Genomic DNA, 12,417 nt, shown 5'->3' with positions numbered 1-12,417 from the left:
AACAACAAACAAATCTGTCTTGGAAGAAGTACAACCAGAATGCTCCTCAGAAGTGGATGGCGAGACTATGTCTCACATACTTTGGACATGCTATCAGAAGGGATCAGTCCCTGGAGGAGGACATCATTCTTGGTAGAGGGTCAGCAAAAAAGAGGAAGACTCTCGATGAAATAGATTGATACAGTGGCTGCAACAGTGGGCTCAAGCATACAACGATTGTGAGGATGGTGCTAGACTGGGCAGTGTTCTGTACATAGGGTCACTATGAGTCAGAACTGACTGGATGGCACCCAACGACAATAGTGTATTTTGTGTTTTGTTTTTGGTCCTTTCAGGTAGGAAGGTAAATCAGTACCTGTTACACGTCTCGGCTGAAGGTGGATTGCAATAGAGCTTTGGCACATGCTGTGTAGAGTGTCTAGAATGTTCTTTTCCCCCTTTGATTATCTACTTCCTGCACATCGTCCAGTTCTCAGTGTAGTCATCTCTTGCTCAGGGAATCTTGCCTGTGCTGATTCTAAATCAAGTTTTCTTACGTGATCATAGCACTCTGTTTTCTAAGAGTATCCGTCTGAGTTTATAGTTATCATTTTATTTGTCTTTCTGCTCTAGTAGACTTTGAGCTAAACAAGAGCAGGGGTCTTGTCTGTTTTAACTGCAGAGCTTAGTATAATGTCTTCCACATTGTAGGCACTCAGTATATATTTGTTCAGTGTATGAATGAGATAATGTGAAAATGAATTCTTTGTATGCAAAAAGTACTCATATATATTATCTTCATCTTTATTTTCTCCCTGATATAGATTCTGTTAGTCTGTTGAAAATCCAGGATGCAATTCTTTCATACGAAAGATTAGTAGAACTTAAAAAAAAACACTGTGAACTACTTACAGGAAAAATTAAAAAAATGGAAAATAAGGTTAGTGGACTACAAAAGGAGCTATCAGAAACAAAAGAAATAAAATCACAGTTAGAGCATCAAAAAGTGGAATGGGAACGAGAACTCTGCAGTTTGAGGTATAAAATCTTGGTTTTACAGAAATGTTTGAACTTTTTTATGCTATAGACATGTAGTAGAATTTTTGTAATTGCTAACTTACCTTCTGGGATTTTATAGGGCAGAAAAATTCTTAGTCCTATGGAGTAGGAAATTCTTGGAAATAATACAGCAAGTGGTTAATAGTGAATATTTCTATGAATAACTAAATATATATTCTTTCAAATCATAATTTCTTTTTCCAAATCATAATTTTAATGGCTATATAGAACCTCACCATAGGTAAATCTCATTTTTCAACACACCAAATTATGGATTTTTTTCATTTTTCTCTACTATAATTAGTCCTATTAGGAACATCTTTTATATAAATCTTTTTCTACATTTCTGATTATTTACTTTGAAGAAATCCTTCAATACAAAATTATTTGGTTAATGTATAGGAACTTTTTAAACAGGTCTTTCGTCTATACTTCTAAATTGTTTTTGAGAAAGTTTCTATTAACTTGCAGTTCCACGAGCAGAGTTCAAAATGGCCGTTTTCCTCAAACCAGAATCATGTTCTAAAAGTGTATGCAGTTTTCTTCTTAACATATGCAAAGAAAAGTAAAATGGAAAATGATTACTGATTAGCTTATTCAACATCTTTTGCATCCGTAAACTAAACCCTTTGCTGTCAAGTCGATTCTGACTGAGAGGGACCCTATAGGACAGAGTAGAACTGCCCTATAAGCTTCTCTCATTAAAAAAAAAAAAAAAAAAAAAATTTTTTTTTTTTTTTTTACGTAAGTAAAATTAATTCAGAGTTCTATGTTGTAAGCACATATTGATCTCTAAAGTTTAATTAACTAATAATAATCTCCAAAGGAGATTTAGAGATGATTAATAAAATAGATGCTAATCAGTAAGATATAGGATAAGTTGAAGGTGTTATGAAAGAAGAAATAAAAAAGTATGGGGTAATAGGTATTAGACCACCTAGCCTAATGTTGGATTATATTATAATAAGCAGACATATGTTGTGTAAGAGGCACCTAAAGGTGCTTACATTGTAAATCATTTTTAGGGATAGCTATTATATTTCATCTTTATGAAATCCTTAAGTTTTTGTTTCTAGTGAATTTGTAAATTTTAAACAACATCTGTTGTTAACTCGTTAACTCTTAAATTATCTCTCCTAACGGAGGAGTAATTATACCTATGTGGTAAAAAAAGATAAATTTTAATCCTAACTTTCCTGAATAATTTCAAAATTCTTTTCCCATTATATTTACCAGAGTTATTTGTAACAAAACTTACCAGTTAACAGAATATCCTTTCATTGTAACCTTTTAAATATATATCCCTTTTGGAAGAGATCAAAATGAGAAATTAAAAATAGGAGAACTAGGAAGGAAAAAAATTCAAAAACAGAAATTTCATAAACTGGTCAATAAACCAATATATAAAGAGCCAGAGCACAAAATGACCTTTTTGTTTTCTAACAAGATCAATTTTAAGATAATCATGTCTGAATGCAGATTTACCTTAAAACAAGAAGAAGAGAAGAGAAGAAACGCTGATATGTTGTATGAAAAAATCAGGGATCAATTAAGAAGAAAAGAAGAGCAATATAGTAAAGAAGTTGAAATGAAACAGCAACTTGAACTCAGTCTTAGGACACTAGATGTGGAATTGAGGACTGTAAGAAATAATTTGAATCAGGTGAATTAATCTTTGGTAAAAATTTCTTATTTCCAGCTTTATTTCCTCAGTATTATTTATGATGGCCTTTTGAGTTAATGTGAATTGTTTAGGTTTAAGATAAACCAAAAATGTCTTCTCGTCCTAAATATGAACTATGACATTTGTAGCTAAAACCCTTAATTTATGCCAGTTCTTGGCATATAGTTAGTGCTCAGTATATGTTTTCTGAATGAAAGAATTGAAGGTAAATTGAGTGTAATCATTAACATAACTGTTAATTTTGGCATTTTTATGTTAAAATACAGGTTAAATAGCTATGAGACTGTGATAAAAGTAGTTCAGTGTTTTGTAAAGAAATTTCTCTTACAATACTACATCTGCCTGTATTTAGGAACTGCTTTTAGCTCTATGACAAGTTTAGCTGTCATTTATGCATTAAAAGTTGAATAATTTACGTGGCATAAAGAGTCTTGTGATTTAATAGGTTTCTTCCTTTTCCTTTTAATAGATTTTATTAAGGTTCTGCTCTTAATTAAGCTTTTAGACTTTTTTTTTAATGATGTGAGACCAAAATTTAACGAAACGTGTGTATCTTTAGGTTATAGAAGAACGAAATGATACACAGAGGCAACTTTCTCGAGAACAGAATGCCAGAATACTACAAGATGGAATTCTGACCAATCACCTTTGCAAACAGAAGGAGATAGAAATGGCTCAAAAGAAAACGATGCAGAATTCTGAGGTATTGTCTTTAATTATTTTCAAATATATGTCTGTATTTTAAAAAACCCAACTATATACATCATGAAAGTATAGAGGGTTTTTAGGTCATATATATATATTTTATATATATATATATTTTATATATATATATATTTTATATATATATATATTTTATATATATATATACACATATATATATACACACACACACATATATACATATGTATATATATATATATATATATATATATACCCTTTTTTTTTTTTGATAGGGGTGGGGCATTTTTGGCCCATTGGATAAAGTGACATTCTTAATTCAAATCCATCTGCAACAGTCAAGTAGTGACATTCACAATGGTCTCATCCAATGGAGAGGCTTTTAATATTTTCCGTGGGAATTGATGATCCTCCCAGAATCTCAAAACTGTGGCTACTAATAACAGATATTCTGCTTTTTTGGCAGTGACTTCATTCCCTTGATGTATTAATGGAGAACTTAGTTTATCAATTCCACCCATAGGTAAGGAGAGGAAAAGTATAGCCAGTTCAGAAGCCATGTTTTGGGTGTCATTCTTCTCACCCTGGAGAAGAGTAACAGTTTGCTCCAAGTGGTGTCCTATTTCAATACGAGGAGCTTTGAAGATGACGATATGCCATAACATATACTGAGTGATAATTTATTGATAAATATTTTATTCTTGGTAAAAGAATTCAGTGTATTTCCTCCCATTTCACATATATTGTTGCAAGTATTATAAAAATGAAATAAAAATTACTGCAGCAACAAATAAGCTCGTGATTTTCTAAGAAGAGGTCTATAGATTTTACCTTTTTAGTCTTTTAAAATATGGTGTTTCTTTTGTATTTATGTATTTGCTCTAGCAAATAACTGGTTTAGTGGAAGAACACTAGTAATAAGGCCAGAACACCTGAGGAAAATCCTGCAACGTTCTTATATTTTTGAACCGCTGCTTTACAGAGTTGTGATAGTTAAATGAGTTAATTGATGTGTTTAAGTGGTTAATACAGTGCCTAGTTTTATCAGTTATCAATGAATGTAATTTTATAACTGACTGTAAAAGTGTTTGAGAAGTAGAATACCTGTGGAATATTTTCAAGAAAAAGGAACTTAAAGAACTTTAGGAAATTTAACCTGTGCAATATATGCAAAGCTAAGGCTCTTAATGTGGAGCAGCTGTATAGATTACATAGCAAACCATAAACCCATCTGGAAATAATTTAGATTAGGAAGAATGTGGTATTATTTTGGGAAGTTCAGACAGATTGCTTAAAATTATAGGATTTGTGAAATGTATTTTATATTTTAATGATTGCATGTGTGTTTGAGGGGGTATATACTTAATATTTTTAATCTGAACAAATATATGCAGAGTGAAGGCTCTTAATGTAGGGTAGCTGTGTAACTTAGCTGTCACACTGATTTTTTAATGTACTCAAATATATTAATCTTTTTTATCTCCTGGATTTGTTGTAATTCAGAGAAAGATCTTTCTAAGACTGAGATTCTTTTAAAAAAATTGTCTTGTTTCTTTTTTACTTTCTTGGATTCTTTTTTCCAATTAAGTTTTTGAACTTTTGGGAATTTATGCTTTTGTAATTTTTTTTTTTTAAGATGTGAGGTTTGGTTTCAGCTTTTCCAGTTGAATATCTACTTATTATAACCTTTTTATTGTAAATACATTTAGCTTATTCTTTATTTTCAAAGGAAATTATGGTATGTCATTTTATTGAGTGCCAACTAAAAGGCTCCTTTGTTTTACTTAGGTTTCTAATAGTCACGAAAAAGAAAAAGATCTATTGCATAAAAACCACATGTTGCAGGATGAAATTGCTATGCTAACACTGGAAATAGACACATTAAAAAATCAGAACCAAGAAAAAGAAAAGAAATATTCTGATGACATTGAAATTGTAAAAGAAAAAAATGATGATCTTCAAAAGACATTAAAGCAAAATGAGGAAACACTAACAAAAACAATATTTCAGTATAGTGGACAGCTTAATGTTCTGACAGCTGAGAACACAATGTTAAATTCTAAATGGGAGAACGAAAAACAAAACAAGGAGAGACTGGAAACAGAAGTTGAATCATATCGTTCTAGACTGGCTGCTGCTATACATGATCATGATCAAAGCCAGACATCAAAAAGAGACTTAGAACTTGCCTTCCAGAGAGCAAGAGACGAGTGGTTTCGTTTACAGGACAAAATGAATTTTGATTTGTCTAACCTAAAAGATAACAATGAGACTCTTTCCCAACAACTTTCTAAAGCTGAAAGTAAATTCAATAGTCTAGAAATTGAGCTCCATCACACAAAAGATGCTCTCAGAGAAAAGACTTTGGTTTTGGAACGTGTACAAAGAGACCTAAGCCAAACACGGTGTCAGTTGAAGGAAATTGAACACATGTATCAAAACGAACAAGGTAAAGTGAACAAATACATCGGAAAACAGGAGTCGATGGAGGAAAGATTATCCCAACTGCAAAGTGAAAATATGCTGCTTCGACAGCAGCTGGATGATGCCCACAACAAAGTGGACAATAAAGAAAAGACGGTAATTAATATCCAAGACCAATTTCATGATATTGTAAAGAAACTTCAAGTGGAAAGTGAAAAACAAAGTCTTATGCTTGGAGAGAGAAATAAGGAGCTAATCAATGAATGTAACCATTTAAAAGAGCAGATGTATCAGTATGAAAATGAGAAAGCAGAAAGAGAAGTAAGTATTGAGAAACAAATGTTCAAATTTCATGAAAGAAAATTCAAAATAATACTTGATTATGGCTAAATGTTGAATCTAATTGATTATGAAACTGTATAGACTGTAAATGTATTTGCTATGGCACCTTAGATACATACCTTGTATCCAGCAAATAAAAATTAGACTTGAGAGGTACTTTATTGTGAGTAAGGACATTTTGTTACCTATGAAATTCTAAGAGATTAAGTTCTAAATTGTTAACGGGTAGAGACTGGTACTAATAATTTAGTCTTATGTAGACGAAATAATAGTTTTAATGTTTGTTTATATCACAACACTTTTAGACTGTGACGAAGTAGATAATGGAAATGTTCATACCTAAAATGAGTATTTTGAAACTAGGATTCAGTTGAGTGGGTCGCCTTTGTCAACAGTCAGTTCTAGATTTCCCAGATGAGCTCGAGTTTAGATGCTGTTTCTCGTAATAGTTTTCCTTCAGTAGCTTTTTATGCATTTTTAATTAATGTGGTTTTATTTTTATTTATGTCAATTTGAATTAAATCTGGAAATCGTTTAGTTCCAAATCATATATTCTGATGACCTCTCAACTCTTGAAAGTATATACTTTTTATTAGATCATAATGGGGGACAAATGTGGCAGAGTTTAACAAAACCATATTTGATTTAATCTTCCCATTGCTATTTATAGTTTACTTCGAATATTCTTACAAATACAGTCAATTCTTGTTATTTGCAACAGTTCTGTTCTATAAAGTTCCTGTAGTTCAGAACCAGCCTTGTACATTTGACTCAGGTGTTTTGCTGTTCAGTGCATGTGATGCCTGCCAAAGCACTGGGAGTATTGATTTTAGAAATTACAAATAAATTTCAACAAGTAGGTGAGTTTTCAGATACAGAATCCATGACTAATAAGGATTGACTGTAACTTGCTAATAATCACTACTCATATCAAGGCTCAATTACTATCCTTTGGACATAAATTTGCCCAATGCCAAGATAATTGTAACTCTCTGTGATTTATTATAGTGATTTATTATATTGTCATTGGATCCCTCTTTTCAGACTAATGTTGGTGGCGGGGTTTACAGTGTAGCAAAATGGAACGAGTAGGGGAGAGAGTTGCAGGAGATGAGGTCAGGAAGTAAGGTGGAGGCAGGGTAATGTAGGGCCCTGAAGCCTATTGTAATGACTTTTATTCTGCATGAGATTGGAACCCATTAGAAGGATTTGAGCAGAGGATTAAATATGTGAGGAACTCTGAAGTTAATTTGAGCTTCTAATAAAAAAGAGGGAAAACATTCCACAGTGTAGAATTTACTACCACCAGTCCCACCCACACAACCCCCCTTTTTTTTTGAGCCTTCAGTAGTTTTGTTGTTAAGGTTTGCAAATTCATCAAGGGAAATGGATAATGGGCTGAATCTGTGGTCTACTAAATATAATTCTATTTAGGCAGGGAGATAACACCTTCGATATCCTGAACTGAATTCAGTGATAAACAGGAATATATGTACCTGTGAGGGAAAGAAGACGAATGATGTATGTTGTGATATGTTTCAAAGTATGTATATTAGAGTTACACATAATTTATTAATAAACTGATTTATAAAATCAGTAACAGAAGTATCTTATCAGACAGTTGTGAGACAACTTCAACAAGAACTGGCTGATACCCTAAAAAAGCAATCTATGTCAGAGGCTTCGCTGGAGGTTACATCACGTTACCGCATTAATTTAGAAGAGGAGACACAGGATTTAAAGAAGAAATTAGGTCAAATCAGATGTCAGGTATGTATGAAATTTAACATGTCAACAGTTAATCTGTAGCTGGTTAAGTAATCTAAAGTGTTCTATAACATAAATTTCATTAGACAGCTTTCTTTTGTATTTTCATTATAATTAATTTTATTACAATTTTACTGTCTTCATAATACATTTATATCTTGAACTCTGGCCTTCATTCTGCCATTTGTCAATTTTTCTTGTAATATTTACCCTTAGGAAGATTGAAAATTATACATAATTCTTCATAGAAGTTGAGAGGTTTTTTTTTGTTTGTTTTTTTTGCTGGTAAATAGTATTTTTTGGTGATACCTCTATTGTGATGGTGAGGCAAGCCAGGTTAAATTACAGAATACTGTTTAATGAAGTGTTCCAGAAAATCGGTGTATTCCTCAGTGTCACCTTTGTGAATACAGAGTCTATGTACACTTCATGGATTTCTGGCTAATTTGTCATAGAAAGTCTATTATACTATTCCCCCAAACGCAAAATTTTATAAAACCATTTGGAAATTTATGCATTCCTTTCATTTTTGATATATTGTAAAAGCATAGAAATATTCAGATTATGTATAGTACGTATACCCAAAATAGAGAATTAGGAAAATTATCTAGATCCCACCATTGGATTTTTTGAACAACTTAATTGAGATATAATTCACATACCATATAATTCACCCATTTAAAGTGTATGATGTAATGGCTTTTAGTATATTCATAGAGTTGTGCAACCATTATCAGTCAATTTTAGAATATTTTCATCACCCCACATCCCTTAGCTGTCACCCCACCCCCACCTCCCCATGCCCCTAGGCAACCACGAGTCTACCTGTTCTAGACATGTCGTATGAATGAAATCATACAATATGTGGTCTTTTACGACTGGCTTCTTTGACTTAGCACAGTGTTTTCAAGGTTCGTCAGTGTTACAGCGCGTACGAATACTTCATTTCTTTCTATCGCTGGATAATATTACACTGTATGAACATAGCACATTTGTGTATGATTCATCAGTGGATGAACGTTTGGATTGTTTTCACTTTTTACCTGTTAATGAAAGTGCTGCTGTGAACATTTGCGTATAGGCTTTGTGTGGATGTGTTTTCTTGCCATTGGATTTTATCCTAAATTGTCGGGGCTTGTTTCACCATCTCTGTGCCTTTACTCGGAAACGCTGGTAGCATAGTGGTTAAGAGCTACGGCTGCTAACCAAAAGGTCGGCAGTTCGAATCCACCAGGCGCCCCTTGGAAACCGTATGGGGCGGTTCTCCTCTGTCCTATAGGGTCGCTATGAGTCGGAATCGACTTGACGGCAATGGGTTGGGTTTGGTTTCTTGGTGCCTTTACACATGCTGTTGTCTCCAGTCCTTTCAGCTTGTTTTCAGGTAGCCTAACCCTTGACGGCAGTGGGTGGGTAACCCTGCATTTATTCACACGTACCTCACAATCTCCCTTCTTTTCAGCACCTGTCAGCTAGTCTCTGCAGAACAATTTGGCCCTTAATTTTCTATTGCTTTTATTTTTTTTTCATGAGAGATAATCTTGTCTTTTTAACTATGACTTTGTCTAAAGAGGGAATAATATCTAATATGCATGTCCCCTGTCCTTGTGTAGTTGAAAATATTTTAGCTTAACAGATGTTAGGATAATTTTAAGTACTTTACACCATACCAATAATTTCTTTAAAAGATTGACCTAATTAAGTTTGTATTCTAACTTTTCTTAAGCAATTAAATATAAAATTCAAAGCAGTTAATCTAATAGAGAATTGTTTAGTCAAATGCTCATTGTTTTTTCTCACTATTAAAAAAATCTAAGTTTGCCTGCCTTCATCATGCAGCCAGAACTGGGACTTAGAGATTCGAAGCACTTTACCAACTGTAAAGCTCTGGGAACTAGCTTTTCTGAGAATGCCATAGCACATTACCTTAATGTACTCACCAGCATACTTACCCAACATAAACACTTGCTGGGAATGAATTGATTTGGGAACCTGGATTTAGCAATAGACTTCTATATTTTTAGGTTAATGGCTTTAGCATGTCTCCAGTGGTCATGTATGTTGTATACTGCTCAGCTCTGGCGGTGCTGTTTGCATTTAGTCTATGACCATTCCCACTGAGTAGTACAAAGAGAAAATAAGTTATCAATTATGTAAGGACAAAGAGCTGTTAGCTCGTGGGATTGGTGAAGGGTTTATGAAGTAAACCCTTATGAGAATATTCTTTGCTCAAAAGGGTTTACTTCATATTCTTTTGAGCATATTCTTTATGAGCATATTCTGGGCCTCACAGTCCTCATTTGTTGTCACTTTTCAGTTGTATCAACAATGATGCAGTATAACTTACATAGGAGACCATTTGTATTAGCAGACTCCTGGAATAAAACACCAAATTTTATTAGAATATAAAATATGGTAAAAGTAATAATTCTAGTTGCTACCACTAGCTCACTTTGGAGCCCTGGTGGTGCAGTGGTTAAGAACTTACTTTTAACCAAAAGGTTGGCAGTTCGAATCCACCAGCTGCTCCTTGGAAACCTTATGGGGGCAGTTTTACTGTGTCCCATAGGGTCACTATGAGTTGGAACCGACTTGACAGCACATGACAACAACAACAATATATGACAGCCAGGTACTTTTCTAAGTACTTTACAAAAATATCCTAATTTAATCTTGCCAACATCCCAATGAAATAGATATTATTTTTATCTCCATTGTACAGATGTAGAAACAGAATGTTTAAGAATCTGGTGAAGGTCACACAGCTAGTAACTGGTGGAGCTGGGATTTCAGACCCAGGCATTCTAGCACCTGTATTGATACTGCTTCTCAAACTGTACTATGGAACATCTGGTCACCTACAGCAGCATGTTAGCTTTAATAATCACTGACATAGTCATGGTCATTCACATATGTGAAAATTTTAAATTATAGTTCATGTGGTGGTACTTGGAATACAAAAATATAAATGTTTAAGATAAGGTAATTTCCTGTCTCTCCCAATTTCACCAATTCTGTAAATTTGAGTATTCATCTTTTAAATATAATTTAAAAGCAAGAATAATACCATGTTTTAGGACTAGCACAGGGGTTGGTGAACTTTTTTGAAAAGACCGGGATAGTGATTATTTTAGGCTTTGCAGGCCATAAGATCCCTGTTGAACACGAAAGTCTGCCATTAGAACACGAAAGTAACCATAAACAGTATGGAAAGGAGTGGACATGACCATGTTCCAATAAAATTTTACTTACAAAAACAGGTGTTGAGTGGATTTGTAGCGGACTATCAGGAAAGTTTTTTATCAGTAAAGTATTTTCTTTATTCTTTGTTTTAGTTGGAAGAAGTACAGGATCGACACGCAGAGGCAGTACGATGTGCTGAGAAGACACAGGAGCACTTGGAAAAGTATAATTTAAAGCTGTACAGAAAATAACTTGTGTGTTTATAAAACAAATAAGCAATGTAGTATGAGAATCATAACAGTTACGATAATAAGCACATGTGTAAGCCAGGGGAAAATTTCAACTTTAAACTATTTTGAAATGTATTACTTTTGCATATTATCCTTATTATACAAAATACATCTAGAAAAATGACTACTTTTCAAATTTTTAATTTATGTAATTATACCTTTAGATGCCTGCTCAGAAATTACATGGTATTTTAAAATCTATGTGTGGGAATAACTGTTTTAAAATATACATTTTAGGATTGAAATTGAAAATACCAAGTTAAAAATTACAATCAAAAAGCAAACGGGGAAAATTGAACACCTTCAGAAAAACCTGTTATGTACAAGTTCGGTGAGTCAATCTCTTGATTTTTGTCATACTAAAAATACATTTTTGTCTATTACTGGTATTTAAGAAGTTTTAGCTTGTTATGGTTAGTTGCCGTCAAATTGATTCCTACTCATGGCAGCCGCATGTGTGCAGAGTACAACTGCTCCATAGGATTTTGAAGACCCTGAACTTCGGAAGCGGATCGCCAGGACTGTCTTCCAAGGTGTCTCTGGGCGGGTTTGAATCATCAACCTTTCAGCTAGTAGTTGAGCTTGTAACCATTTGAAACTACCCAGGAACTCCTGTCTAAACATATATGACTTATGGATTTGTGAAAAATACTTTTGTTAAAAAAAATAAGAGTGTGTTTATATATTTTTAAAAATATTTGTTTTTATTTTTTTTTTTTAAGTCTGAAGATGAAAAGGGACAATTAAAGAAACTTATTGAGTTAAAACAATCTCTGGAATATCGTTTGGACCAAGAAATGAAGAAAAATAGTGAATTAGAAAAAGAGATTACTGGGTAAAGATTTTAATACTTCAGATCATTTCTGTTATATATATTAAATTACTCATTTAGCTCTGATACTACTTTATTAAAAAATATGAAATTTGTTTTATATCTACATTTTTATAATTAAACCAGTTATTCTCTTTTAAAATATACTTCAGAAACTCACATCACAATCAAACTTTTTT

The 12,417-nt window shown here is 33.0% G+C and overlaps 1 protein-coding gene across 14 annotated transcripts in view; it reads left to right on the top strand.

Moving 5' to 3' along the window:
- The window catches only part of ANKRD26 (ankyrin repeat domain containing 26), an 88,600-nt gene that overhangs the window by 56,534 nt on the left and 19,649 nt on the right, over positions 1-12,417 (top strand). For all 14 annotated transcript variants that reach the window (XM_049881775.1, XM_049881774.1, XM_049881773.1 and 11 more), the window contains 8 exons: positions 804-1,017; positions 2,518-2,701; positions 3,282-3,425; positions 5,192-6,148; positions 7,787-7,939; positions 11,269-11,339; positions 11,644-11,737; positions 12,129-12,241. In XM_049881775.1, the coding sequence (XP_049737732.1) occupies positions 804-1,017; positions 2,518-2,701; positions 3,282-3,425; positions 5,192-6,148; positions 7,787-7,939; positions 11,269-11,339; positions 11,644-11,737; positions 12,129-12,241 (1,930 nt within the window). The remainder of the gene's footprint in view (positions 1-803; positions 1,018-2,517; positions 2,702-3,281; positions 3,426-5,191; positions 6,149-7,786; positions 7,940-11,268; positions 11,340-11,643; positions 11,738-12,128; positions 12,242-12,417) is intronic.

The sequence above is a fragment of the Elephas maximus genome, chromosome 4 (genome assembly GCF_024166365.1).
Source record: "Elephas maximus indicus isolate mEleMax1 chromosome 4, mEleMax1 primary haplotype, whole genome shotgun sequence".
Classification (NCBI taxonomy): Eukaryota; Metazoa; Chordata; class Mammalia; order Proboscidea; family Elephantidae; genus Elephas; species Elephas maximus.
This window is presented reverse-complemented; position numbering and strand designations above follow the sequence as displayed.